The 27,553-nt window shown below is 48.3% G+C and overlaps 1 protein-coding gene across 4 annotated transcripts; it reads right to left on the reverse strand.

The window, feature by feature from the left end:
- Positions 1 to 209: 209 nt before the first annotated feature.
- TRIB2 (tribbles pseudokinase 2) lies at positions 210 to 27,040 on the reverse strand. Of its 4 annotated transcripts, XM_074012308.1 has the most exons (4): positions 25,496 to 26,700; positions 25,048 to 25,303; positions 19,751 to 20,043; positions 210 to 2,624 (listed from the first exon to the last, which is right to left on the reverse strand). In XM_074012308.1, exons 3-4 carry the CDS (start codon positions 19,903 to 19,905, stop codon positions 2,156 to 2,158), a joined length of 624 nt encoding a protein of 207 aa, XP_073868409.1. In that variant the 5' UTR covers positions 19,906 to 20,043; positions 25,048 to 25,303; positions 25,496 to 26,700; the 3' UTR covers positions 210 to 2,155. The 4 variants fall into 4 exon arrangements, with proteins under 4 accessions (XP_073868409.1, XP_065383470.1, XP_005576573.1 ...); XM_065527398.2 differs by lacking the exon at positions 25,048 to 25,303 and having other exon boundaries at positions 26,616 to 27,040; XM_005576516.3 differs by having other exon boundaries at positions 25,048 to 26,700.
- Between the last annotated feature and the right edge of the window lie 513 nt (positions 27,041 to 27,553).

Below are 27,553 nucleotides of genomic sequence, written 5' to 3' on the forward strand. Positions count from 1 at the left end.
GAGCTATTGCATCCAGATTGGACAGCATATGCCCCGATATGATGAAAGGGAGATTCCGTGTCTTAAATTAGTAGCAGTGGCTCACCCTGAAAGAGCAAATGCCTGGAAGAAGATGTGAGCTTCTGCTTGGTGTGTGGTGATCACAAAGCACAGGTGGCAAAAAAAAAAAAAAAAAAAAAAAAAAAATCATCATTTTCCAGACTCTAACATTTTAGTTAAATACGCACAATTTTATTGATTGAAGAGATTAGGACAAAAACATTAAACCAAATACAGGACAAAGCACCAGAGGCCATAGATCCCCACCATGCATGTCACCAATCTCTCCTCCTCCAAGGTACTTAAAAAATAGGGGAGAGGGAAGAAAAAAACGTCCTTCTTGACACAGCACCATCTTCAGAATGTTAAAAAAAAAAAAACCTTCTCTCCTTTATATCTTCCATTAGCAAAATAGAATCAAGGGCAAATCCATGGCCGCCTTGTCTCCTGGTTACGAAGGGTGAAGCCGCCCTCCTGGGAACGTGAGGACAGGGCTCCTGCTGCGCAGGCATAAAGCATCCAAGAGGCCGCACATACATGCCACACACTATAATGAAGCACAGATTCAAGTAACATTTACATACTAGAGTCCACGTGTCACCTACCCGAAAACAGGACCATTTCACAAAACATATACAGGCAGTCAAATCCAAACAAGTGAGGTACTGGGAACACAAATATTTATGCCAAAAGAGTTCTGTATCATACAGCAATAGAAAAGCCATAATAAAAAACATTTTGCCACTCGAAATCAAATAAAGCTATCTAGAAAAGCCAAGTAAAAGGTTATTTCAGAGACAGAAATACTCAAACAAGGAAAAAAAATCGTAAATGTTAACTACAGCATGTAATATGTCATCCCAAGTCAACCCGTAATTGAAGTACTGGCTTAATACATCACAATGTGACATTTTCCTTAATAAATAGAAGAGTTCTTGAAAATACAAAGGTGCGTATTGGGATAGAGAGCTGTTTTTATTTATATCATCATAGCTTCCAGCTAATTATCCTTCCCGCTCGTCTCTACTGGGGTTTTTTGTCCAAACCAGAGGGCCTTACAAGCCAAAAGGATCATTCTCCGTAAAGAAAACGAAATAGCTGCCCTGTATTTTATACACGTGGGACAACCTGCTTTGTTTCACTAGCTTCTAATAAAACAAAGACAAATGTTTAGTTGCGATCAGAGTGCTGCAAAAGCGTCAGACTCCAGGAGCTTGCTAAAATCTCAGGCCATTGCTATCACCTCAGCAAAGAGGAATGCCTGTCACACAAACCCTCATCGTTCAAAAGCAAAACATGAAAAAGGAGTTGGATTTCTCTTTTCCTTTCTTCTTCCCTTTTCTTTCCCCCTTTAAACTAAGATAGCAGTAATGCATCTGGACGTTTGACTTCTAATAGCTTCCTGCCACGAACCAATTGACACAAAACAGAATAGCTTGTTAAAGGACAGATTTTTTTTCCCCTTCAGGGAGCAAAGCATTAACATGTCATTTCCTGACCAGGATATTAAATAGTTTATTTAGAAGAAATGAGTTGAAGTGAGCGATTAAGAGACACAAACTGGACTTTTGTTTTCTTTTAGTGTAGCACCCAGGTTTCATGTCAGTCTGTGTGCACCGAATTTTTTTTTTTTAAGTGAACCTCATTAATTACCAGCTAGGTGGTTGGCTTGTTTCAAAGAAAAACAAATTCTTGGCCAACTGTTCCTTCCCTGAATCCTAACAAGAAGTTAAATGCTAACAGTGCGATGCCAGGATGTGTGTTTGAGGCAGAGAGTTTTCATTCTGTGAGGATCTGCAACTATTTTGGAACAAAATGAAAAGTGGGGTAGGCGGAAGTGACCCAAGTGGCAAGGGGTGGTCTCCCAGGCTATGTTAGGGAAGACAAGCTCCGGGGGGCTCCCATCCATCTCACCCCAACCCCCATCCCACGCCTCTTGCCCCCTTGCTACATGGTCAGTCAGCTCCTTGAAGGTTATCCTTCTCTGAACCAAGAAACTTAAGAGTGTGAATGTCTTTTTTGCTACTCAGCCAGGCAATTCGTGTCCCCTGGAAGAACTCCTTTCCGCTGCCCTCGCTCACTCCTGGTACCTGCTAAGTCTCTGTGGGGCATGAGCTCAGTTAAAGAAAGGGTCCAAGTTCTCTTCCATGTTGACGTCCGGCACCAACTGGTCAGACACTTCCTTAGCACCATATCCTGAATTCGAGACGCTAAAATCTGTAGAAAACCAAGGATGGTCCAGAATTTCCTGCGAGGTCAGCCGCTCCGAGGGCTCCCGCCGCAGAATGCTTCGGATGAGGCACTTGGCCTTGGGTGACAGAGTCTCTGGAATGTTGAACTGGCCACGCCGGATCTTGCTGAAGAGGGAGCTGGGTTCAATGTCATGGAAAGGGTACCGCCCCACCAACATGGTGTACAGCATCACCCCCAGGCTCCACACGTCGGCTGCTTTGCCCGAGTAGCTGCCGCTGGTGTTCAAGATCTCTGGGCTTACGTAAGCCGGGCAGCCATGCTTGTCGGAGAGGGAATCATCGTCTCCCCGCAGAATGTAGGCGTCTTCCAGGCTTTCCAGCTTGACCCGAGTCCTGCAAGAAAGGAGGAAAACATAAGCTCCTGAGGGTGCTCGGAGACACATTACCACCAGCATCATAACATACCCGACTATAGTGTTTCCGAAGACTCCTCATTCACATTCATTCATTCATCTGACCAGCCAAACATTACTCACTGAGCACCCTCTAGCTGCCAGCTCCTATTCCAGGGCTGACGACACCCACATGGGTGAACAAGACTGACAAGGTCTTTTCATGCCGCTGACAATCCACTGGGGAGCTCAAACCTTGAGCACCTTAGCGAACCATGAATCACATTATCATCACCCTTGTGAAGACAGAACAAGAGATTAAGTAGCTTTCTCAATGTCACATTTGCATAATGCTAGGGCACCACAGAATTCAAACCGAGATCTAACCAACCAGGAAGCCCACAGCTTCGTCTACAACTTTTAGCAGACTTGTAACTAACGTGACAGAACACAGTCCACAACGAGCTTTCACCTTACTTGCATTTTGGCCTCACTACAGCCCTTTGTATTCGACATGCAGGATATTAATATCCCATTTTACAGATGAGAATATCGACACTCAGAGAGTTTGAGTAACTTCCCCAAACCTGTTAGCTGGGAAATGGAGAAGACTTGATCTCACATCTTCCTAAGTTGATGCTGCTGCTCTTTCTTCTATACCAGCTGCCTCTCTTTAGGACCAGAAAGGAAGCAGGGGAATGTTCAAGCAGGAGTGGACTCCCATCACCTGGTCCTTCTGAGGCTGACACCCTCATATCAAGACCACCTTCTTTCGCTGGCCAGGCCCAGTGTCTCAAACCTGTAATCCCAGCACTTTGGGAGGCCAAGGCAGGCGGATCACCTGAGGTTGGGAGTTTGAGACCAGCCTGGCCAACATGGTGAAACCTCGTCTCTACTAAAAACACAAAAATTAGCCAGGCGTGGTGGTGCACACCTGTAATCCCAGCTACTCAGGAGGCGGAGGCAGGAGAATCATTTGAAGCCGGGAGGCAGAGATTGCAGTGAGCTGAGATCGTACTACTGCATTCCAGCCTGGGTGACAGAGTGAGAATCTGTCTCAAAAAGGAAAAACAAAACTGTCTTCTTTCCCAGATTTCCTGCTGCCTTTATCTTCGGTCCTGCCCCTCATACTCCCAAGACCTTGTCCTTGACCAGGTTCTAACATCTGACTAAGGTCACCCACATCTTCTGCCTGTGCACATCTGTGATTCCAATTTCCCACATGTCTGTGTGCGTGGGGTGTGTGTGAACAGAACCATGAGCCCAAGATCCAACTCAAACTAGGCATCCTACCCCCAGTCTTTCCCTGCCATTTAAGGTCCATCGTGGTTGCTGACAGGAAAGTGGGACTCTCCAGCGTATGCTCAAGAATAGAGGTAAAGAAATCCTGTATTAAAGACCCTGGAATCCAGCACGCATCCTTACACAGTAAGATCTGATGTCATTGTTGTGTATGACATAAGTGCTCAGGAAATACTTTCGGAAGTGAGTTGAATTCTTATCATTAACTATACCTAATCTACTGTGAGGGCCGGGATGGCAGTGACTTGTTCAAGGCTACGGTGAAAGTCACTGAGAGCTTCCTCCACCCAGCGCCCCAAGTCCTAAACCAGCCTCCTCTCCTTAGCTCAGGGGCCTCCTAGGAATTCCTGTTTTCCTGCCCCACTGTTCTTTGAGTGGAAAGCTAGGAATTGCTACCTTCCCATACTTGAAATTGAAATCTTCCTCCGACTCTCCTGGCTGGGGCACTGCCTCACAGAGTTGTAGGTAGTCCTTGGGTCTCATAAACTTAGTTAATCTATCCCATTATCAAACCCCTGGGGGCTTGCAGAGAAGGTGAGGAGGGATGGGGAGGTGTTGGAGTTAGGATTAAGACAGCATCTACAAGGGCTGTCTCACTCGCATCTCGTATTTCCTTCATCTCAAAAGCGCACATGCAGGCACACATGCAAGCATCTGCCCTGTTTGCCCCGAAGTGCAAAAAAAGCTCAAATAAGCAGAGAATAAGAAAGAGCTTGGAAAAACCACATTGGGTCATAAGTCAGAGCTTGTGACTCACGTCCATCTCCTGCTGTTTCTCTTCCTCCATCTGCCTGAAGGTCTTAGCCTTTCAGCGTGATCACCACAGCCACTAAGAGTCATAGAAGTGGGGGCAAGGTTCAAATTAACCAAAAGATTGCTGCTAGGAGTTCTCTATAGCAAAAGGTTTGGTGAAATCCTGGGTTGACTCTAAGACCTCATATTTGGATTACAGGAGTTCAAAGCTCAAGGAGTAACTACTTCCCGTATTAATTTCCACCAACAAACAAACAATAGTTGTGGTCATGGGAAAAGGCACGGGGATAAGAGCTAGGAAGGCAGTTTCCAGGCAAGGCTTTGTCTCTCACTTGCTGTGTGGCTATGGCTGAGTCACTCAACCTCTCTGTTTTTCAGACCTAAAGAGGAGCACTGGACAAGGAAGTCTTTTAAAAAAGTTATGTGGTGAAATAGACACAACATAAGACCAATGAAGTACACTTAAACCATTTTTAAGTGTACTTCATTGGCATTAAGTACATTTACACTGTCATGCAAACATCTGGACAAGGCGGTCTTAAAGTCTGTCAGTTTTATCATTCTGGGATTCTGTAATACCCATCTCTCCCTTTTTTATGTGCTCACTTACATTCTATTATAATCTATAGAATACATACTCTTCTGCACCTATAGCTAATGTTCTACAAAAACAGGAAGGATCTACATGTGCTAATCCGGAATGGAGCTGATTAAAAACCAGCATCTTTTGTCCTTTTGTTTTTCCTAATCTAAGGTGGCAGGTGGAGCTGGCCCATGAGACTTACTAGCTGTCGAGATGCGACGGAGGTGAAAAGGTGAAACCCAAGGGGCAGAGGAAAGGAGGAGGAAGGCCGGGATCTCGAACCACAGGCACGGTGAGTTTTCCCCACAGCTTCCTCCACCCCATTCTCACCCAGCGCAAGCCAGACCCCTCACCTCCAATTTCACTGTTCTAGCAGCAGAATAGCTATGGAAAGAATTACAACTGTGGAAATAATAGTAAGAAGAAAAACAAGCTCTTCCATCTGTGGGACAAGGGGCGGTCCGGTGGAACAAGCATGGATCTTGGTATCAAAGGGCCCAGGTTTTGCCCAGGTTCCCCTGCCCCAAACCTGCAGTGGTGATGCAGCTCATCTTTGGCCACGGCTGCAGGGTGACCCCCAGGGACTCTCGACCATCTCTTGGACCACACTCCCTTCTCTCTCCATCCCAGCCTGTTTGCTGTTCCTCACATGCCCTGCTTGGCCCCAGTCCTTCTGAGGCCTTTGCCACAGTGTCCCCTTGCCCTAATTATGCTTCCCCAACTGTGTGACAGCTCACTTTTGTCTTGTCTCTGCTCGAATGAAGTTTATTAAACTTCATCCTGTCCATCCTACATTACGTAGCCCTCCTCCTCTTTTCAGCATGGGATATATTGTACATTTACATTTCAAGATTTACTATGTATCATTATGGTCATCATTTCCAGATGATCACCTCACTTCCCACCTCCGAGAGCCCATGGGCATGCAGCTGATGTCATTTTGTACGTAGAGAACAACACTTAAGTTTGCTGCTGTACCTTGAGCACCTAGATGAGTACTTGGCACACAGCAGATACGCAATCCATCAATGACAGGGACAGTCCTGCTGTCGACCCCAGGGGGAGCTTCAGTGTGCTCACCGGGAAAGGAACAAGGGCCGATGATCTGCCTACCTGGCCAGGGTTTAGTGGCAGTCAGTGAGAGCTCTACAGAAGATGGGCTTTGTAAATGACAGCATTGAGGCATCTCCCATGGTGATAAGGGGGTGGGGATATCAGGCATCTGTCAGTAAAGGTGGGAGGGAGATATGACTACAGGGACTTGAACTTCTCCTGGCTCAGCCTTGGCAGGGTGCAGAGCTCACCACCTCAAGCTTTTTATGCAAGGGACTCTCGACCATCTCTTGGGCCACACGCTCTCTCACTCCCTCCCAGCCTGTTTGCTGTTCCTCACATGCCCTGCTTGACCCCAGTCCTTCTGAGGCCTTTGCCACAGTGTCCCCCCGCCCGGATTATGCTTCCCCGACTGTGTCAGCTCACTTTTGTCCCGTCTCTGACCAAATCTGAGGCCCTTTTCCATTCCTATCCCCTTCCAGGTCACCATTTTAGATTCTGACTTTCTCCTTCACCTCCTCCTGCCAGGTGTCCCCACATTCAAAGCATCCTAACCCCTTTGTGGAAGCCTCAGAAAATGGTTAAGGCCTCCACTCCGTCCACTAACACTGACCCTCCCCAAGCTGGAGTTTACCTTTCACCTTTCCTATCTCAAGATGAGCACACGGAATCTAGGCCCGATACTTCATGAATTTGAGAATAAAATGAAAAGACCATCCCACATGCTGCCAAATACCAGCTGCCCCCAAGCTCATCTAGCCAACACTTCACGCTCCTTTCCCTCAGAGGATGCAATTTTAGTGCGGAGGGCCCAGGTCTGCTTGTCACATTTGGTTCTGCAGCACATGCTGCAGAAGGACAACCACAGAAACCAGCCCAGGTCAGAGAGCAAAGCAGTGTCCTAAGGCACAGACACCTGGGTTCAAGATCAGGCCTTGAAAATTACAAAGTACCAAATGTCAGATATCATCTATGTACCCAATGCGTGCAAGGCACTTACACATACCGTCTCTTCAAAGTTGAGGAGCTCCATTTCCAAGGCAGGTACTACGATTCCTTTTCTCACGGACAATGAGCCTAATGCTCAGAGTCTGAATAGGCTCCTATGGCTGGCAAGGCAAGGCAGTGGCTGGGTGCTCACCTTTCTTAGGCCTGACCCCACCTACTCAAGAAGCTGGCAGAGGAAACCACACCAGGGTTGCTCAGTTCACTAGGTTCCATCAAGGCGCGCAGCACATGTGCCTCCCCAGTGTCAAGAGGACAGCCAGTCCTTGGGACAGGAGCCTGCTCTTTCTCTAGGGGAGAATCTGCATCCCAGGCAGGACAGGGGCAAAAGAAAAGAGAAGCTGGGAGAAAGGATGGGGAGGAGATGCAGCCTTGCTGTCCTTGGTAGGTCATTCTTTTGACCTTGCTTCCTTCTCAGAACACTGTGAACTTGTTTACATCACTTCTAGGCAAGGGTTGAGGCAACTGGTCTGGATTACGTCTTTCGACAAGGACCTTTCAGGATGTATACCACGTGAGAGGAATGGAGGGAGGTCCGACAGGCGGGGGTGAGTGTCAGCTCTGGTCACTGTGGACTTGCTGTGGAACTGCAGGGAGGCTGCTGAAGGTCTTTGGACCTTGGCTCCCTCCTCTGGGAAACAGGGCTGCCAGTCACGAGTCTCAAGAATGTGTATGGGGAGTCCCTGGTGGGGCTCTAGCACATGTCAGAAATGGGAGCAGAAATGAATGAACAGTCTTGCAATGGCTCACGTCCCCTCACAGTCTGGGCATTATGAATTTTCCAGGCAGAGGAGTTGATTTCCATAAAAACCAACAGAAGCATCTGTGGACCTAGTAATTCAAATGTCCCACTAGTCATGCAGGCATTTAAAAGACATTTACCAAGCATTTTACTCTGCTTGAGTTGCCCAACCAGGCAACTCAAGGCACTGGGGAGACACCGCGGAGACAGACATGACAAGGAACACCCATCTTCTCAGTTTTTGTGAGAATTAACTGTCATAATGCAAGTACGGTATCTACCGAGGAGCCCAGCGTGGTAGATCTGCAAAAAACTAGCGGCAGCCATGATTACTGATCTTATTATTAAGATGAACCTTCGCACCTACCCTCAACCCGAAAGCCTCGTGGAGAAGCAGGTGAGGAAGCGTGAAATGCAAGTCCCCAGCACACGGCAGTAGATGTGAATTCTCGTTCCTTCCTGAGTCTTTTGCTCTTGTTCCTCCCGCGGGCTGGAATGCTTCTCCCCAGCTCCGTGCCCAGCCCAGTCCCCTCACTTTATTCAGTTACGACTACGGTGATCAGGATATGCTTCCTGGAAGTGGTGGTACCAGAGATAGTCCGAGAAGAATAAACATTCCCCAAAGTGACAAGGGGTGTGTGTGTGTGGGGGGGGGGGTGTGGTAATTTTTGTGACTAAAACGCTGTAAATGACAATGGTTATCTCCAGTAACTTCTCAGGGGAAGAGACAGCTCCCTGCCAGCCACCAGCTTGGGGTAGGATTGGTTTGGCCAGAGAAGCTGGATCCCCGCAGGCCTTTTTGCAAACTGTGCCTGGCATGGGAAGAGAACAGCCTGCTTTGCTCTCAACCTGCTGAATGAACAAGGCTTACACGTGGGCAGCCTGTGTACTCAATGACGGCCCAGCCCAGTGCCAGGCCTTGTGTCACCGGATCCCGGTGCCAGGTGAGGAAGCCAAAACCAGCAGGGTGTGGTTCCTCTCCCAGCATCTGTGGAGCAGCACAGATCGGCCCTGAAAGCCCCAATTCTCCCCGCACCCCCATCCACTCTCAGCACAGGCTCCAGAGCTCCCTTGGGCCAGTAAGTTGAACTACCAGTGTGGCCCCTGGTTCTTTTGGCCTCAATTTCCCTTCTGTAAAATAAGAACAAATAGCTGCAAGGCCTGAAAAGGGCTCTTCTAGCTTCAGAATTCCAGATTTTAAAGTTTCCTTTAATTCTTAAGCTCTAGTGATTACAACACACCGTATAATATCCTAATAATAATTATAGTAACAATAATAGAAACTATGTGTGAAGCATCTACAAGATGCTAAGATTATTAACAGCCTGCATCCTTATTTCTCAAAAGTAAAAGACAAGTATGATATACGCATGTTTCCTAATAAATAAGGAAGCTGAGGCACAGGGAATTAAATGCCCCAGGCTGTACACAAAGAAGCTGAAGAAGCTGAGCTCTGAAATCTACATCTGTACTCTACTGCCATTGCTCTTTCCAAAATACATTCTGGTACTAAAATCACTGATTTACTTAGGGCCAAAGAAAGAAAAACTTTTAAAGGGAGACCCTGAGATGATGGAGACAAATCTGTCTCCATCTGTTGCCTCATTGGTGGCCCAGTTTATTCAGCACTAGATCTGGTACAAAACCATCCCATTCACAGCTAACTGCTATAGCTCATGAGGTTGATACAGGTGGTTAGACCTGCCCATTTACTGGATGAAGAAACTGAGGGAACAGAAAGCAGATCTGACTTATCCAAGGCCACCTCGCAAGCCAGTGGTAGAGCTGGGATTCAAACCCCGGTTTTTAACTCCAAGTTTAGTGCTTGATCCACAAGATCAAAAAATAGTCTCCACGAGCAAATCATGCTGTGCTTTTAAATCTTTAAACAGCACCCTGGGCTCTTGGCAGGAAGAGATCAGGACAGGGTGGGCCAGGGTGGGGCTGAGCTGGGAGTTCAGCCAGACAAAGTGGGCCTGGCAGGGATGGGAAGTCCGGTGGCCTAAGGTCAGTGAAATCCAGAGAAATCACTGAAGGCCGTCCGGTCAGGCGGTCCAGATAGGCTTAAGGGTCAAGTGAAAAGGTCAGCTGCTGCCAGATCTGACCTTGCCCTGACTGTTACTGAAACACTACTCTGGGCAGCCAGTCCAGTTGTGAAAGCCAGGGTCCCGCCCGGGACGACTGCTACCAACGGCCTGGGAAGGACCACCTGGCACCGTAGGCACCATTATGCCGGCCTGGCAGCCTCATTAGAACTTCACAGGCCGCTAAACGATTCCAAATAAATTGTCGTGCATTTAATTCTGGTTCCTGTACGCACAGACTTTTCCAACAGTCACCTCTGAGAGCCACCTCTGCACCAGGTCTTGTAGAGTCAGTGAACCACCCCAACTCCTACCTCAAGTGGCCCATAAATTAGCAGGGAGAGCAACAGGTGAGCCACAGGGGAAGCATCTCAGGGCAGGAGAGCAACAGGTAAGCCACAGGGGAAGCATCTCAGGGCAGGAGAGCAACAGGTAAGCCACAGGGGAAGCATCTCAGGGCAGGAGAGCAACAGGTAAGCCACAGGGGAAGCATCTCAGGGCGTCGCGGTGGAGGGAGAGATGTCTACAGGGAGAGAATATGCTTCGTTACCTTACAACACCACACAATCTGGAAGGTGGGTGTGCCCACACCGATTTGATGCAGGAGACGACAGCAGCTTAGACAGATGAAGGAACTTGCTTGGAAATAGCACAGTGGGGATAAGAAACCCAATCTGACTCAAATACTCAGGTGTTTTCTGCAGTGCCATCTACCCAGCCACGACAGAACCCCTGCCCTGTCCGCATGCAGGGGCATGTTCCTGCCCCTGACTCCCATCCGTGGTACCTGGATGAACAGGGGAGTCTCACTGTACCTGAACACCTTCCCACGCCCCCACGCAGACACCACACAGCACAGCCTGCAGGCCGCTGGGGCTTCACAGAGGAAGTCCATCCTGTCGCCATAGGAACAGAAAGGGAAACCCAAGAAAGAGGATGCCACGCTGACAGGAATTCCTCATCAATACTCCATTCACTCCCTGCATTGAGACATTCAGCCACGGCTCCTGAAGAATCCCTCCTCCCCTGTGTAATGGATTGACCTCTCCACAGAGCTTCTGCAGGCTCAGTGCTGGCCAGGGACACCCAGCGGTGGTGCTGCTGCCCTGCCCGGTGGCTTAGGAGTGCTTCAGGGTCCAGAATTTTCCCAGTCTTGTTCCAGGTGTGGGGTGGGAGCTCACAGAGCTCGGCGAGGACTGCAAGTGCATCTCTGCACCCACTCGCAGGGCCAGATGGGGACGCTGCCCTCGACAGGGAGCCCCACGCAGGCTTGTGGAGCTGTGCGCTCAGGCACGTAATGAATGAGATCGGGTCGAAAAACCTGGGTCCTGCTCTTGGCTGTGCCACTAACACATCTGGGACCTTGGGTACGCACACTCTTCTCCTCCTTTTTTTGGAGATAAAAGGGTCGGTTTTAAAGCCCCACTTGTTGCCCCCACCTCTTCAATCCCACTGCCACAGTCTCGGTTTGAGCCACTTCTTCCTGGAACCCATGCCCGGCTGCTATTACCCAGTCCATCCTTCACACATACTTCCAGAATCACAAACCTGTCCCTGCATTCCAGAAAAACCTTTCAATGGTTCCTTCTGGGCAAGCTGGAGGTGAGGGGTGTGTCTTTCAGGCCCTGGACTCAGCCTCATCTCTGTCCTAGCACAGGTGACCCTCCAGCAGCACAGCCCTCCTCCCTACACATGGTTCTTTGTGCCTCTGGCTTGACTCATGCCTTCCGGGACCTCCCCATCCGTACTACAGCACTCAGGCCAACCTCGCGCAGGAGCTCGTCACCTCCCAGAGGTGACCATTCTCCACACCGTACTCCACTGTTGGAACTGCTAAATACTGCCTACAGCTAAGTAACTACTGAGTCATGATTACGATCATTAGGCAAGGACTCTCTTGTACTGATTCCTGTACCATCAACACCTAGCACTGGAGGACAGAGTAGGTGCTTAATAAATGTCCGCGAGATAGAATGACCCCCATATCTAAGATCCCCCGACTCCAACATTCTGTCTGGAGTTCAGGGCATCTAGGCAAGACTCTGCTCAAGCAGTGCAATGGCTAGAGTCCAAAGAAATTTCAAATAGACTGGACTCTGTTCCATGATTTCGAGAAACTCCCAAGAGTATTGAGTAAAAAAAAAAACATCGAAAATGAGTTTCCATCCACTGCCTTCCACTGTCAATATGGCTAGTGGATTTTTCTTATGATATTCATGCCACTGGGACCGAAGGGGCTATTTGTATATCCACGGCATCAACAGTTATACTTTCCTAAGTACTGCTAAGTCCAGTGCTAGGCATGGGGGATAGAAAAAGAAATGAAGCCCACTGTATAGTTCCCTGGGATTAAAAAAAAAAACAACAACACCCACAGAATGGGAAAACAGGACCTAGGACTGCCCGCGGGCTTGGCTCATTGGTGGCCCAGTCCATGACTGCTCAGGAAAACCGAGTCGTAAGCCTAGTTTTGACCCTGGCTAGTCAGGTCCTCCTGGTGCACACCTGTTGCCTAACTGCATGAGAAAATTCTTTCTCAGGGTTGGGCATAAGAGACGGTAGTTTACCTGTTGTCTATTTCCTGGAGACAACCTAGTATTTGAGAGCCTGGGCTCTGGAGCCAGGGACCTGGGTACCAACCCCAGGTCTGCCACTGGTTGGCCAGTAGACTCTGAGAATCAATTTTCTTATCTGTAAAACGGTGAAAATAAGAGTATCTTACTCATTGGGTTTAAATTGATTAAATATGGTAGGTAATTAGAATTAAATTTGTGAATCACATTATGGGTAAAACATATGGTGGACCCTGGATATAATTTCATCGAAATGTAGGTCTCCTGAGAACAGGGTTTCTGTCTCACTGGGCTCTGTAGTATCCCCAACACCAAGAATAGTGCCTGGCACATAATAGGTGCTCAATAAGTATTTGTTAAATAAATAATTGAATCTCCAGGTTGTTGGGTTATGAGGCTCAACGACATCAGAGGATGCCCAAGAGCAATAATGACGGCTATGTATTCAAGTAGCTGCAGGGCACCAGACACTGTGCCGGACACTTAACATGTTAATACATTGTGAATACATTGTCTCTTCTCATGATTTCAGAGAAGGCAGCCTAAGACCATAGGGCTAAATGGAGTAATAAAAAAATCTGACCACTGTTTTAGTCAGTGGTCTGCTTGGTTTGCTTGGGGACACACACTAGCCCATCAACTAGTTACAAAGGACAAGTAGTCAGCATCCCAGCAAGAAATCCTGCTGAATAATATCTACTATTTAGTCTACTTATAAGCGTGGAACCTGGAGGAAGCTCTCCCCTCTCTCACTGTGATTAGAAAAGCCCTTCATGAATAAAATTACAGCCTGCCATAGACACTGAAAACAATGTCTTAAATAAATGTCACTTTTGCATAAATCATTAAAAGGGAAATGATGGGTAAATTTCTCACTTGATGGGAAACTTTGAAAATAGCTCTCTATGAAAAGGTATCTCCATAGGGGATGTGTAAGTTTCCTGGGCTCCCATTGATTCCAGGCAATGACTTGGACACCAAGGCTCTACTTACCCCTGCCTCTCTCTCTCTGTCATTGGCATCCAACCTGAGCTGCTCCCACTCAGAAAAGGAGACATTCCGTCAACAAATAGCGAGGCCCAACCTGTTCCAGAAGCAGTGAACATGAGACAGCCTATGTCCCCAGGAAGCTCCCAGCAGGGCACAAGGACCGTCTACAGATGCACATACGGACCATCACAATACAGTAGGAGATGAGCTCTGATGAGGAAAGGGAGTGCTATGGGAAAGAGATCACTGATCCTCCCTGGGGAACAGGAGGGCTCGCCAGCCCTCCCCAAAAGTTGGCAATACCTCAAGTACATAAAGGGGTTCCTTATAAATAAGGGAATTCCAGGAGCTCTGTTTCCTTCAAAGCAAAAACGAAAGGTATTTTCCCAAAACACAAAGTGCCCACAACTTGAAAAAATGTACACAGCTTTTAATGAAAGAAAAGCTGAGTCTGGTCTCCAGGGCTCTGATGCCTGCCCTCTGTACTTTGTTAGATATTGAGACCTCAATGGAGGCGGGCGCAACTTGAAGATCTAAAGGAAGAGCCAATAAAGATACTAAGAGCTGAGAAAGCATGCCTTGACCTCTGTTGGTGGGGGAAGGAGAAAGGCCTCCACCCCACGGGGAGGCACAGGTCTGTGGATCTGGGCAGGTGGCGTTTATTATACCGAAAGCCCCCGGGCCACTGAGTTCCTGCAAAGAGTCGCAGCTTCCACCCTGCAGAAGCAAGCACTGATTGGCTTCCACAAAGCAGAGGAAATGAAACCTGTCACATCAAGAGATAAAGATCTTCTACCCAAAGAAGAAACACGTAAAGAAGCATGTTTCTCAGTTCACATGGGGTCCTTCTGTGCAAGGAAATGTCAACACTGAACTGAGACTGGAGGCAGAGAGTGGCAGGCGGATGGCAGGAAGCCTTGAACCCAGAGAGAAATCCAATGGGCAAAAGCAAACAGGAAGTGCTGTGGGAACAAGGCCCCAGCCACCTTCCTTGAGCAGCATAAGAGTGCACCTGCTCAAAGGGCTCTTCGCATCCTGAGGGAGCCAGGGAACTGGCCCTGTGAGCACAGAGTGACACTGAGTGCAGACGAGGCTTCCGTCAGCAGGAGCTCCCACCCACTGATGGCTGACTGTGCGCTAGGCAGGAGCTCCCACCCACTGATGGCTGACTGTGCGCTAGGCAGGAGCTCCCACCCACTGATGGCTGACTGTGCGCTAGGCAGGAGCTCCCGTCCGCTGATGGCTGACCGTGTGCTAGCCATTGGGTTCTCTTGTGTTAATACATTTAATTCCATGAGGGAAGTCTTGTTGTTATTTCCACTTTGCAGATGAGGCAGTCTGGGCACAAAGCTTAGGTAACTTCTCAAGGTCCTTTCCTAATAAGTGCAAGAGCAGGGACTGGAATCCAGACAGCAGCTCTGACTCTACATAGAAGTAACAGGACTTCTCCCAAGCTTAGGCCTTCCCGTGAATTAAAATGGAATTGGAGGGGCTTGAAACATGGGGCTTCTAAGTACAGACCGATCAAGCAGGTCACCCCAATGCCACAGCAGAGAGGGGGAGGCAGAGTGCACCGGGCATGCACTTTGGGGATGTGGGTACTGCCTTCTATCAGATTCTGAGCCCCAACCAGCAGGGTGGTCACTACTACACACAGACCGTCTGAGATTTTACTACAGGAACTGTGGATGCACAGGGTGTGGCCAGGCGAGTTCAACTGGAGTTGGAGATTAACTTCCTTAAAATGCTGCTCAATGCCTCTGGGCCCTGAGGTTTTCCTTTTCAGCAGTATAAACAAAAAGAACCAAGCTCTGCCCTGCACAAACATCTCTGGGAACGACAGAGAAGCAGCAGTCCAATGCCGGTAACACAGACGCTGATCCAGGCATGGTGGGGTACGATCCTTCAACCCCTACATGTGCCTGTGGCCGCGTACTCCAGCACACATATGGTCAATCTGGCCTTTCTGAGCCTCAGGTTCCAGACCAGATGCACTTGACCTTTGGCATTAATTTAATGATTATAATTAAGCCAAACAGAGAGGAGGATGTGGCCTAAATCAGAACCCCTATGCCACTCTTCTCAGAATACGCTGCCCAAGAGACCGACTTAATTCTTCAAGAACCCACTGAGTCCTGGGAACTGCTCTCCTATAATGGTACTATTTCATCAATGACTCTAGGAACAGATGTCCCATCATGAGTGCCTGCCCTGCCCAGTGAGTCACAGAATCATCTCATTTAACCCTCACAACTGCCCGACAGGAATGCCATTATTATTTCTGCTTTGAGGAAACCGCAGCTTAGAAACATTCAATGACTTATCCAAGATCAGGTAGCTAAGAAGAGCCAGAAGTTAAACCTAAAACTCAAATCAAAGTAACATGGAAATAGAAGACCCTGAGCTGCTGCCTTTCTACCTAGCAGCACAAGGCACGCTGGCATCAGGTCCAAACACACTAGGAGTCATCCGTGTCTGCCTGCAAAGCTACCAGTGGGGGACGGGAGTGAAGGCGCTGGCAGTTCCACTAAGAACGTTTCCATGGATGGCCATGGATGCAGAGTCCCAGACGGCACACAATCGAAACTTTAGGCACAAGGAGTCAGCCCATAGGCAGGTCTTGTTCTGCACCAGGTGGGCCTCAGCCAGTTTCATACGTAAAGCGTGCACTTTCAATCGCTTTCCAGATCACCAGAGTTCAAGAAGCACATCACTGGGAGGGAGAAGACTGATGCACAAAAGAGGTGTGCAATGGTCAGAAGATGAATAAAGCAGCACTTTCCAAATTCGCTTCTGTGCTTTTTCACCGTGGGACCAATGCCCGAAAGGTTAGAAACAGACATTGACTCCACGGTTTAGCTTTCCAAAAGCCTTTAAAATGTAACCCATTGCTTCCTTACACTTTCAGTGTTCTTGAGGGAGAAGGAAGCTTTAGCTCCACTAAGTGATGCAATTAGGATGGAAGATGAGAGTTCCCAGCAGCAAGCATGGAGCCAATGAGGTTCTGGGCCCTTGACACTTAGCCTCACACTCTTCCCTCAGGAAGTGCTGGCGACGGGCTCCATGTAGGCCACCATGCAGGCCAAATAAGAGAATCTGCCATGACACTCAATGCTGCCAGGAGGCAGAGAAGGAGAAATACACTGTGGGACAAAAAGCAGAAGTTTCACATTCTGGAATCAAGAGGTTAAAATACAGAACAACAAGAAGAAAAAGGTGACTAGGCATGATTCCTTAGTTGATAGTTGGATTTTAGAAAAACAAAAAAGCTCTTATCAATCAGCTACTGTTGAGAACATTCAAAATGTCCTTGAAAACGGAAGCGACCTTCTCAGAGCTGCCCAGATAGACACTTGTCATGTTCCTGAAAGGCCAGCCCACTGGGACCTCCACGTGACTTGGGCTGGAGGAAGAACTCTGGATGAAATGACAGGATTTCTAGGCTGGCTGAACCCTCAGACTGGCTGTGCGAAACTGAGCAAGCAAGGTGACCCTGCCATGAGGCCAAGGAACCTCACTGATCAGGTGGAGGAGTTACCATTTTCTCCATGGTCCTACAGGGCATAAGCCTCAAGGCTGGCCCATGGGGCAACAGGGCTGCATGGGCAAAGGGGCTATCACACATGCCACCGTACTGTAGGGACTACATAGGCCAGCTCCCTACAGTCCCTTACATTTTCTTTTTACCTTGGAAAATGCTCTTTAAAATGAAAAAAAAGGCTTTTGCTTTGACATGTTTAGTCCAGGGAATTGTTTTGGTTTCCCATTCACATTGGATACTCCTTGCTGGTTATCTCTGGACAGGGTCACGTTCTTTCACAAAAGTCAAACATAACTTCCAGATGGAATGTCAGAGGTACACACTCCTGAGGTTGGAAGCTTCTTCCCTGGGCCCTGGGACGTCAAGGATTTTGGCTGTGCCATGACACATTCATAAAGGAAAAGCAAAGGCTGGGAGTAAAAGCCCTCCACAGCCCAGGTGAGGCCTGGCTTCATTGGCTCCTAGCTAGCTGTGCGCACTGGGGCATGCTTTCACCTCTGGAGTTCTGCCTCCTGGCAGCAAAACAAGAGAGTGCCACACAGACTCTGCAACCTCCGGGTCCACTTTTGTTCCCATGTTCTATGACTTGGGGACCTCCACTCTGCTCTACTCATCTGCACAAATATGTATTCACTATGGGGCTCCTATTCCTGAACAGGCCATTCCTTCTACTCGTTGGTGCCCGAGAGTTCCTTCCTATGGAAACACAATCAAAGATGACACTTAAAAACACAGATCCCTGCGAAAGGGCATTTGCTGTCCTCATGCCCTCTGGCAGACAAATGAATTTCTTGACAGCTGACTTACTAGCGAATGAGGCCTTACTTCGACTCTTTCCTGTCCGTAACTTTGGGACTTCACCACGTTGCACTTTGGAGCTCTCATCTATGCAATGGACATGATAATACTCAAGGGACTTCACCACGTTGCACTTTGGAGCTCTCATCTATGCAATGGACATGAAAATACTCAAGGGACTTCACCACCTTGCACTTTGGAGCTCTCATCTATGCAATGGACATGATAATACTCACTTCTCCAATAGGAAGAGGTAATTAAGTTAAACTTTAACCTTATGGTAAGGGGTAAACAAATGTGACCTCTTATTTTTGTAGACGCAGTTATTAAATCTCCAAGAAAGGTGGAACATAGAAGGGTAAAGAGAATACCTTTGTCAGTATTCTGTTGAGGGTCCACATATATTCATCTTCTAAATGAGAATATTCAAAGAAGCACATATGCCAATTTATTATTAATTGAAAAGACCTTAGAGCCAATATAGCATACAGAAGGTAACAGAAGGAGAAATATGACGCTGGCAGAGGGAGGGTGGAAACAGACGAAGGACCAGTCCAAGATCACAGAGGGCATCAAAGGCAAAACCAGGGGAAACATGTCCAGGCTCCACGGGCAGAGGCATCTGAGTGGAAGAGAAAAGGTAAGTGTGGTTCCACACTCTAGATCTTCCAACAGCTGCCCCTTCTCAGTTTGTTAATAAAGGGAAAGGCATTCACAAGCAAAGATCAAGATATGAGCTGGTCTCCACGTTATGTGGAGCCTCATTCACAAACTACGGTGAGCAATGAATATAGATCTGTTACCTCTGTTCCTCCAAACTCATATTCTTAAAAAGAAAAAAAGAGTGCTTGAAGGAGTTCTTATAATCAAAATCAGCTGGGAGAGAAAGCAGGGCCCCAGCAGTGTCTGCTAAATAGAAGGTAATGAGTTAATGGCATAACCCAGTTGCCTGCATCCTGTCCAGCTGTCTCCTCAAATAACCAAGACCTCTGCAGTGCCATGCATTTGCATCAGCAGTTTCCTCACCTGGAATGCGGTCTTTCCCACATTTCCTGAAATACAGTCATCTTTCAAGTCTTGGCTCCAAAATCACCCCTCCTATAAAACCTTCCTTGACTCTCCAAGTCCTAGGGAGAACTGACATGTCCCCACCACCCCACCCAGCATGGACCTCTATTCTGAGCTGGTAGCATTTCCTTCATCGGTCAGGTGACTATCTAATTCATCTAGATATTAATAGTACTGAGAATTGTGACTAATAGCTAATATAAGCTTAGGTAAGAGCTACTGAATGAGTGCATGGATGAATGAATTATAAATGACTGATTGTGGGTGCCGAGTGTTCTGCAGGTAGAATTTTCAAGGCCCTGCCTTTACTGGCATTGAAAATGCCACAGAGGTTTGCAGCCACCTTCGGAATTCAAGACACCAATCATACGTATTCACTGGGTCGCAGAATATCCTGTTACCTGTCCTTTAAGCACCAGATGACACCTTTAAAACAGTAGCTATTTGCTTTCCCGAAACACTTGAAAATTGCAATATTCACTTCCTTTTGCCCTCCTAAGATTCCTTCCCCTCATCTGGACCACAGACAGTAAAAAAAAAAAAAAAAAAAAAATGTCCATTCAAGACTTTTCTAGGAAGCTGTTGTTAGAAGCAGTCCATCACAGTCCCCAGGTCTGGATAGGAATGAGACCTACCTCTCTTCGTCCTTAAAGATGAATTTCCGCAGCTTGAGGTCCCGCAGCACCAGCCCCCCGTCATGGCAGTGGGCCACTGCCGAGGCAATCTGGTAGAAGAGTCTGGCTGCCTCCTCCTCTCTCAGCTTCTTGCAGGTGCGGACGAAGGAATGCATGTCCCCATAGCTTCGCTCAAAGAACACATAGGCTTTGGTCTCACCCAGGATAATTTCAGTGATTTGGTTGATGTTACTATGAGCAGACAGGCAAAAGCACGGTGCCAGGGATTCCTGGTAGCAGCTGATATCAAACACCTACGACAGGATTAACAGTAAGACCAGAGTCAGAGGTGCCTCTTGTACAACCAAAACACAGAACATTGCACCTCCCACAGGCATGGGCTTTTGAGATGACAGAAAATATGCTGAACTTGGACCCAGACCATACTGGCCCTGCCTTCTACCAGCTGTGTGGCACTGAACAAGTCACTTAACCTCTCTGAGCCTCCAAATCTTTATGTATAACATGGGAAACTGATACTTGACTTACAGTGTTAGGAAGATTATATGAGAAAATGAAGGTAATAGTGCTTTGCAAAATGTAATACAGTACACAAATAATAATTTTCATTATTTTTGTCTCTAGCCCAATTGCGTGTTTATAGAACTAAGGCAAAAATGGAAAGTGATCCACCTCAAATGACATCAACAACACTTTATTTACCTTCAAAAACAAAAAAAAAAAGGCCGGGCGCGGTGGCTCAAGCCTGTAATCCCAGCACTGTGGGAGGCCGAGATGGGCGGATCACGAGGTCAGGAGATCGAGACCATCCTGGCTAACACGGTGAAACCCCGTCTCTACTAAAAAACACAAAAAACTAGCCGGGCGAGGTGGCGGCGCCTGTAGTCCCAGCTACTCCGGAGGCTGAGGCAGGAGAATGGCGTGAACCCGGGAGGCGGAGCTTGCAGTGAGCTGAGATCCGGCCACTGCACTCCAGCCTGGGAGGCAGAGCGAGACTCCGTCTCAAAAAAAAAAAAAAAAACAAAAAAAAAAAAGGAAAAGAAATGCACATAAACACGCGTTATACGACACATGAGCAATTAAGAGATTAAATCGCTAGCTGTTGCCTAATGGTCTCTAATTCAATACTTTCATTTTACAGATATGGAAACTGAGGCTCAGAGAATGAGCCAAAACTCGAGCCCCCAGTGGCAGAGGTAGGAATACAAACCAATCCTTCTTAATAGGGCAGCAGCCTTGCTTCTTCCTCTCTTCCCTCCACAGATATCTAACTCAATGAACCAGTTATGCAATGATTTTCTATGAATCAAAATTAGCCTGTGAAATGCCAACTCATTGTGGGGTTGCTTAAAAAGAAAAGGCACCCTCAATACCTTTTGAAACAGACCTAACAGAAATGAACACTACAGAGAATTTTTGAGGTTATAAAAAAAAGCGCTTTCATTCATTTCAAGACCTCCACTAAATCAGGAATACAAGTCCCTGGGTCTGGAATGTGGTTTTTCTATCTGCCTGGGATGTGGGTAAGATGAATCTATTCAGTGTGTGCGTGAGCCAGGGGCATGCGTGGGTGAGCTTCACTGGAAAGCATCTAAGACAGGAACGCCCTAACAATACACTGCATGCTATCAGTTCACAATCATTTAGCTGCCTAAATCGCTTTTTCACTAGTTAGAGCATACTTTCTTTGATCATCATTTTGCAGTGTGGTGGGAAAAATGCTGGACTGGAAATCGGCAACCTTGAGGCACTAATCCGGGCCCTGCCACCAGTAATCTGGATGAGATGGATAAAGAGCTTAGGGTTGCCGGACCTCCCTCCGCTTCATAAAATGAAGATGTTGATTTAGAACAGTGTGAACCTTTTTTGGGTCCTGATGTCACATAAAATCTGATAAAAGCTCTGTTCCCTCTTAGCTGACAATGCCCATTCTCAAATGCATGCACAATACCGGATTCATTTTAAGGGGATTCACGGGCTTTCTGAAGCCCACCCGAGGCCACAGACTGCTATTTAAGAATCCACGAGTTAAGTTGCTCTAAGCTTCAAAAAATTGAAACAAAATCTGTGAGTCAAACAGGGATGTAAAACCTCAAGAGAGTTGGTGCTAACCCAGCCAAGGAAGCAAAGTTAACAGTAATGTTGTGAATGAACCATAATGAGGCATCTCAGAAAAGCGGCACAGCTGCTGCCACTATAACCTAGAATTTAAGAAAGAATACTTCAACATCTCCAGAGACCACAAATCACACACTGATACCGTCAAATGATGACCTAAGAGCGGTGACCTAAGAGGCCTGTTCAATTAGGAATCTGCAATGCTTGAATCAACTTTAACACCCTGACTGCAGGCAACAGAAACCCAGGGAAGGCTCAAAAATTTCAAGGAGTAATAAGCTTTGCAGTGGCTAACGTAAACACTGCATTATATAATGAAGATGATGTGTTCTGAAATACCGGGTTGCAGCTTCTGTCGCCACTGCTCAGAGTTATGATTATTTATAATCTACTTCCTGTTTCCAGGTGCATTTACAAAAACATAAAAGGTGACTTTTGCTCAGCACTTTTAGCCTATTATCCTGCTCCACTGCTGAAAAACTGAATGGAGACAGAATTTTTTAAAAACTAACATATTTGTGGCAGCTTCAAATGTAGCCATACCTTTTGTAGAAGAGACCAAATTCCAAGATGGTGGACAGAGTATGAAAAATAAAATAAGTATTTATGTTTTCCCAGATGGGAAGGAGCCAAACTTTTATTAGTAGCTATCAGGGGCATTTAGGGGCTTGGAATGGTATTTAAACCATCATCTTCACATGCAAAATCAAGCTACAAGCCTGGTGCCAGCCTCTTTACATGTTTAATTTGAAGCCTTGGTTATGTAATGTGACAGTTCAGATAAGGCAGTAAGATTAGACCATCATTAATAACATTTGCAAAAAAAAAAAGTACCCATTCTGCCAAGATAGTAATTATGTCAATCTGCACAGTAGCTACCAGTATTTCCATGAAAACATACAGTTAAAGACTCCTTAAAACGCCTTCATTCATTTATCTAGCCAAAGTAGGCACATGGAGACAATAAGCAGCCTTGATTATTTTGTTTAAATGACTCTGGAATCTCTATTCCTCCAAAGAGTGTCCTAGGGAATTCTCTATGCAGTCCTCTATAATAAATAGCATCTTTACATTTGATCTGTTTTTGCAAAGAATTTTTTCATTGGTCAACACACAGCTAGGAAACAAGAACCTTCTATTCTAAGACATCAAAAGGAACTGGATTCAATGTGTAGATTTCACTGAGCCTTAAAGTAAGCTAACAGACCACAGCATATATATCTCTCAGCGCAGTTCAGAGAAGCAGCCTTATAAACCTCTCTTGGAGCTTCTTAGGAGATACACAACTATGCTTGCATAAGAAGTCACCCACATCATCTTTGGTAAAAAGTCAGGAAAACAGAAGCTGCTGTGTCTTAAAGGGATGACCTCTGTCAAGCAGAACAATGATACTGCACTTAAATCCACTTGCAGCCACACTATAATTGGTGAGGGGCTGATTCAATCTTTGCAATAACTAAACCAGCAGATTAAGTCCAATTTGAGGCCAGAGCGCAAGTCTGCAAATGACACTGTAAGGTCAGCCCAAAGTGAAATATGTCTTGAAAAATCTGGAGAAAGAAAGAGCAGAGGCCAGAGTCACCTCTGGTTTTAAACAAAGAAGTAACAGCCAGATGCCCCTGCAGAATTTGGCTGCAGAGTCCCTATACTTAAAAGCATCTCCAGCCTTTGAAAAATATTAAAATGCTCTACTGAAGTTGAGCAAAAGGAATGAAAATATTCACTGCTGGGTGATTGTGCATATTTCATACAAGAGTGGCAGTTCTGTGGAATTCATTCATTTCAAAGGATGACTATCCTATTGTGCAACCTTGCAGACTTCTGAGAATTCAATCCAGCTACTGAATTTTGGTTAACCGGGCACAGTTGCTCTGGGTCTCAATAACTTAGAGAAGATGCAAAATACCAAAGCTCAGGACAAGCAAAGGGCAACATTTAGAGTCTCCGATTTCCCCCTAAGGTCTGAACTAAACAATCGCAAAACTGACTGGAGATCTCCACTAAACCCAAATTTTGCAATGAAATACTCCAGTCCACTATGAAATAAGGAAAGTAGTCTGCGGTGAATGGCGAAAGTGCGATGTGTTATTTGCAGCACAACCGTGCCCAGTGACCATTTCAAAGGCAGAATGGGTACCCCACTCTCCCCTTACCCCTCAAAAAAAAAAAAAAAAAAAAAAACCAGCAAATCTAAAATCAGGTAACAATGAATCCTTGATCTATGTCCAATTCTGGGTGGTAGTATGCTCTATTGTAGTTATTTTCTTTTTTGGAAACTATTTCGCCCCTCATCCACTTGTCTGGGGCCCGGTGGGTGCACAAAAAGATACACAGACACACATATACATAAATCAGTCACTGTTGAGGGTTAAAGACAAAAAAGGAAACCTAAGTGTCCATCGCAGTGGTATTACCACTGCGGATCCCTGGGGGCTCCAAATGGGAGCTCCTTAACCTTACAGGCAAAGGTGTGTGTTCAGGGGGGAACGGAAAAGGGGGGATGAGCAGGCAGGGAAGTCTAGAGATGGGGAGAGAGACCAAGACCAGAGAGAAAGACCCAAAGCATTCACTATTCACCAGAAAGTGCTCCGGCTTTGATTTCCACCCCAACCCTCCTCTCAAGGCTCCAGGCAGAAGAAAGGTCTCTGTAAACTCCTTCCCTGCGCTGGGCCCCTGGGCTCGGCCGGAGGGGGCACCTTTGTGTGTCTGTTTTAAAGGGCACCTTCGGAACAAAGGTTTAACACCTGCCCGCTGCTAAGAACAATGGCTGCGAAAGGAACGGAGTCATCAGTCTTAAAACTACCGGGGGATTCCCTAATCCTTGCTGGAAGGGGAGGGTGCTAGACCCAGGAAGAAATCCCCCCGGGCAGCGGGACCCGGCCTCGCGCAGAGAGCTCCTGGAGCCTTCGGTGCACGCGTGTCCGTGGCCCCCGCGCAGTCCCGCCGCCCTCCCCTCCCCGGGCTCTCCCCGAAACGCCCCCACTGCAGCCCGCCCCATTGTCTGAAACGGTCTAAAAACTTCGCAACTTATCGAACCTGAGCAAATAAATAAATAAACCCATTTAATAAGGCCACGGTAATCATCCCGCGAATCTGCCTCTCCCAGACTCGAGGGCCTGGCGCCCTCCCGCTCCCTCGGGCCCCTTCCAAAGACAAAAAGCAATCCCCTGGCCCTTTACCTTGCACACCAGCTCCTCTCCGCTGTGCAGATGCACGGCACGAAAAACGTGGTCTCCCTCCAGAGGTTCCAACAATAAGTATTTCCCGATGCAAGAAACGCAATGCGACAAGTTCGGAGTCTCGGGCGGGCTCGGGGAGCCGAGGTTCGGGCTGAAACTCTGGCTGGGCTCCGCGGACCTTATAGACGACAACTCTTCGAAATCCTGGGTTTTGTTCCGCGATCTCCCATATCTCGCTATTGTGATGGGGGTAGACCTGTGTATGTTCATGAGTGTGAGGATCGCACACGACAAACAAAAAAAACCCGCCGGAGAGATGAGTCGCTGGCGAGTGCGGCTGCAGGCGCCTCGGTGCCACTGATTTTAAAAGGGAGCGAGAGGGGAGGGGACAGGAGAGGGACTGCGTGGAGAAAGAGTTAGAAGCCCCCAAATGGGCGCCGCCGGATACCTTGTCTGCTCCGAGCCCGGCTCCCGGGGGTCCTTGGTCGGCAGGCAACTCGGGTCCTTTTGTTACCCCAAAGCAGTCGGCGATGTGCAGAATCGCCGCACTTTTAGTTACTCTGTGTGTGTGTCCCCAGCGTGGATCTGGATGAGTACCCGGGCTGCTAGGGTGCTGAGCTGCAGCGCCAGGGCTCCCGACGCGACCCCCAGGCCGGCTTCCGAATCGCAGACGGGGCGGAGGAGCCCGCGGTAGTTTGTGCAGTCTTCCGGGCGCTCACGGCGGCGGCTCAGTCCCAACGCGTTAGAAGTCAAACAAAAAGAGAAAGGAAACAAGCACGGGTCTACCGGCTGGCGACGCACGGCAGCCAGAATCCGCGCTGCACCCCCTTTTTTTGGTGGAAAGGGTGGGGGGCGTGGAAGGGGGGGTGCGAGAGAGGGCAGTTACCTACGTTTTAACTGTAGATGGCGTCTGAGGCTTTTCCAAGATCGCGAGCTCTCCAAAAATTAAACAAACAAACAAAAAAAAGAAAAATAGCAAGGGAGCATTTAACTTGGAGCGGTCAGCGCTGCCAACAAAAGATTGCAAAAGCCGGGCACAGAGTTGCGGCGCGGGCTGGGCGCAGGTACCGCGACAAAGCCCTGGGCTCGGCCCGCCGCGCAGAGGTCAGCACAGGCTCATGCTGTCGCCGCTCGCTTGCGCCCTGGGTCTTCCTCCGAATGCAGCCAGACGTGCAAGAGAGAATAAGCACAGATCGGCGGTCTCCGATTTCGCCGGCACGAGCTTGCGGGGGTCCTGCGGGCGCTGCAATGGGAGCTGCGTCCCCGGCCCTTCCAACGCGCAGCGTTCCTTTGCCCCTCTCCCGCTGGAGAACTGGATCTCGTCTTGGAATAATTTGCAACCACTCCGTCTCCCACTACCCCGAGCCCAAATTGCCCGGTGGGGTTTGTTTTGAAGAAAATTGACGGCTTGTCTCCTCCTTCTTTGATTTCTTGCTTGCCCCCCCCCCCAGAGAAAAGAGGGGACCGTGTATTTAAAAATTAAAGGGGACGGCCGACGGTGCCCGAGGCCAATCCCCGCGCTCAGCACGCCCGCATCCCCCGGCGAGGCGGTATTAATAGTTACTTACGTGGCCGGGGATCTCGGAGCGAGCGGGGCCGTGTGTGCGCGTGTGCGCGCGCGCGCCTCGCTCGCGCTCGGTCTCCCCATTCAATGTCACCGACACATTTCCACGGAGCCTCCGCCCCCCCGCCGCCCCCGCGACTGGCTCAGCCCAGAGCCGGCCCCGCCCCGCCCCCGCCCGGGCCCCCCTCATTGCGCCGGGCGCCCATCAATCAGCCCCGCCGCTGCCAGTCCTCGGGCGGCTCCCCGCGCCGCTGCCATTGCAGCTCGGTGCCGGGGGCGCCAGCACCGGCCTCGCAGCTCCCTCACCCGGCCCGGGAGGTAAACAAAGTGAAATATCCTTCCGCGGCCCGGGGCCCCGGGCGCAGCACGCTGGGTCTCGGCTGCGCGCCCCGCAACAGCAGCGGCTCCGAAGCCGTCCCCCCACAATCTGCTCCCGCAGCGCCGACTCCGTAGCTCGTTCATACTCCTGGCGCTTTTCCCCAGAAAGCCAGGCACGCTCTGAGCATTCGGCCCCCAGGCTAAGATGTGGCCCTGAACGAGGAGCTTTGTTTTGGAGGAATGTGCTTGCATCGGTATTGCTGCCTGGAGTTTCGAGAATTCGTTTCATGGTATCTCTCCGACATCCTCCTCTCCATTTAAAAGGAAATCCATTGCTTCCTTTTAGTTGGTGCCACCGCTTGCCCCCGATCCCCACACCTTGGGCTTGTATTTCTAATATTTTCAGCAGAAGAGGAACTGAAGGCATCTTTTGACTCAGGTCAAATCTAATCACGAATTCTTCCCTTCCCAAGGCATTGATTGCCTGGAGGGCCTTGGAGGCCAAGCTAGACAAAACCTTGCACCCACACCTCCAGGGAGCGCTGTTGGGTCCCATCCAGGGTGCTGGGCATCCTGAGTCCTCTTGTGTTAGCCAGGTGAAGGCTGCAGTTCCTCCTCCCCCAC

This window comes from Macaca fascicularis, chromosome 13, assembly GCF_037993035.2.
Source record: "Macaca fascicularis isolate 582-1 chromosome 13, T2T-MFA8v1.1".
Taxonomy (NCBI): Eukaryota; Metazoa; Chordata; class Mammalia; order Primates; family Cercopithecidae; genus Macaca; species Macaca fascicularis.

Coding starts and splice junctions, on each gene's coding strand:
- TRIB2 (XM_005576516.3), bottom strand. CDS start 25,317: ATGAACATACACAGGTCTACCCCCATCACAATAGCGAGATATGGGAGA. Junction 20,044..25,047: donor GAGAGGAGCTGGTGTGCAAG/GTAAAGGGCCAG, acceptor ATCCTGTCGTAG/GTGTTTGATATCAGCTGCTA. Junction 2,625..19,750: donor ATCTTTAAGGACGAAGAGAG/GTAGGTCTCATT, acceptor CCTTTCTTGCAG/GACTCGGGTCAAGCTGGAAA.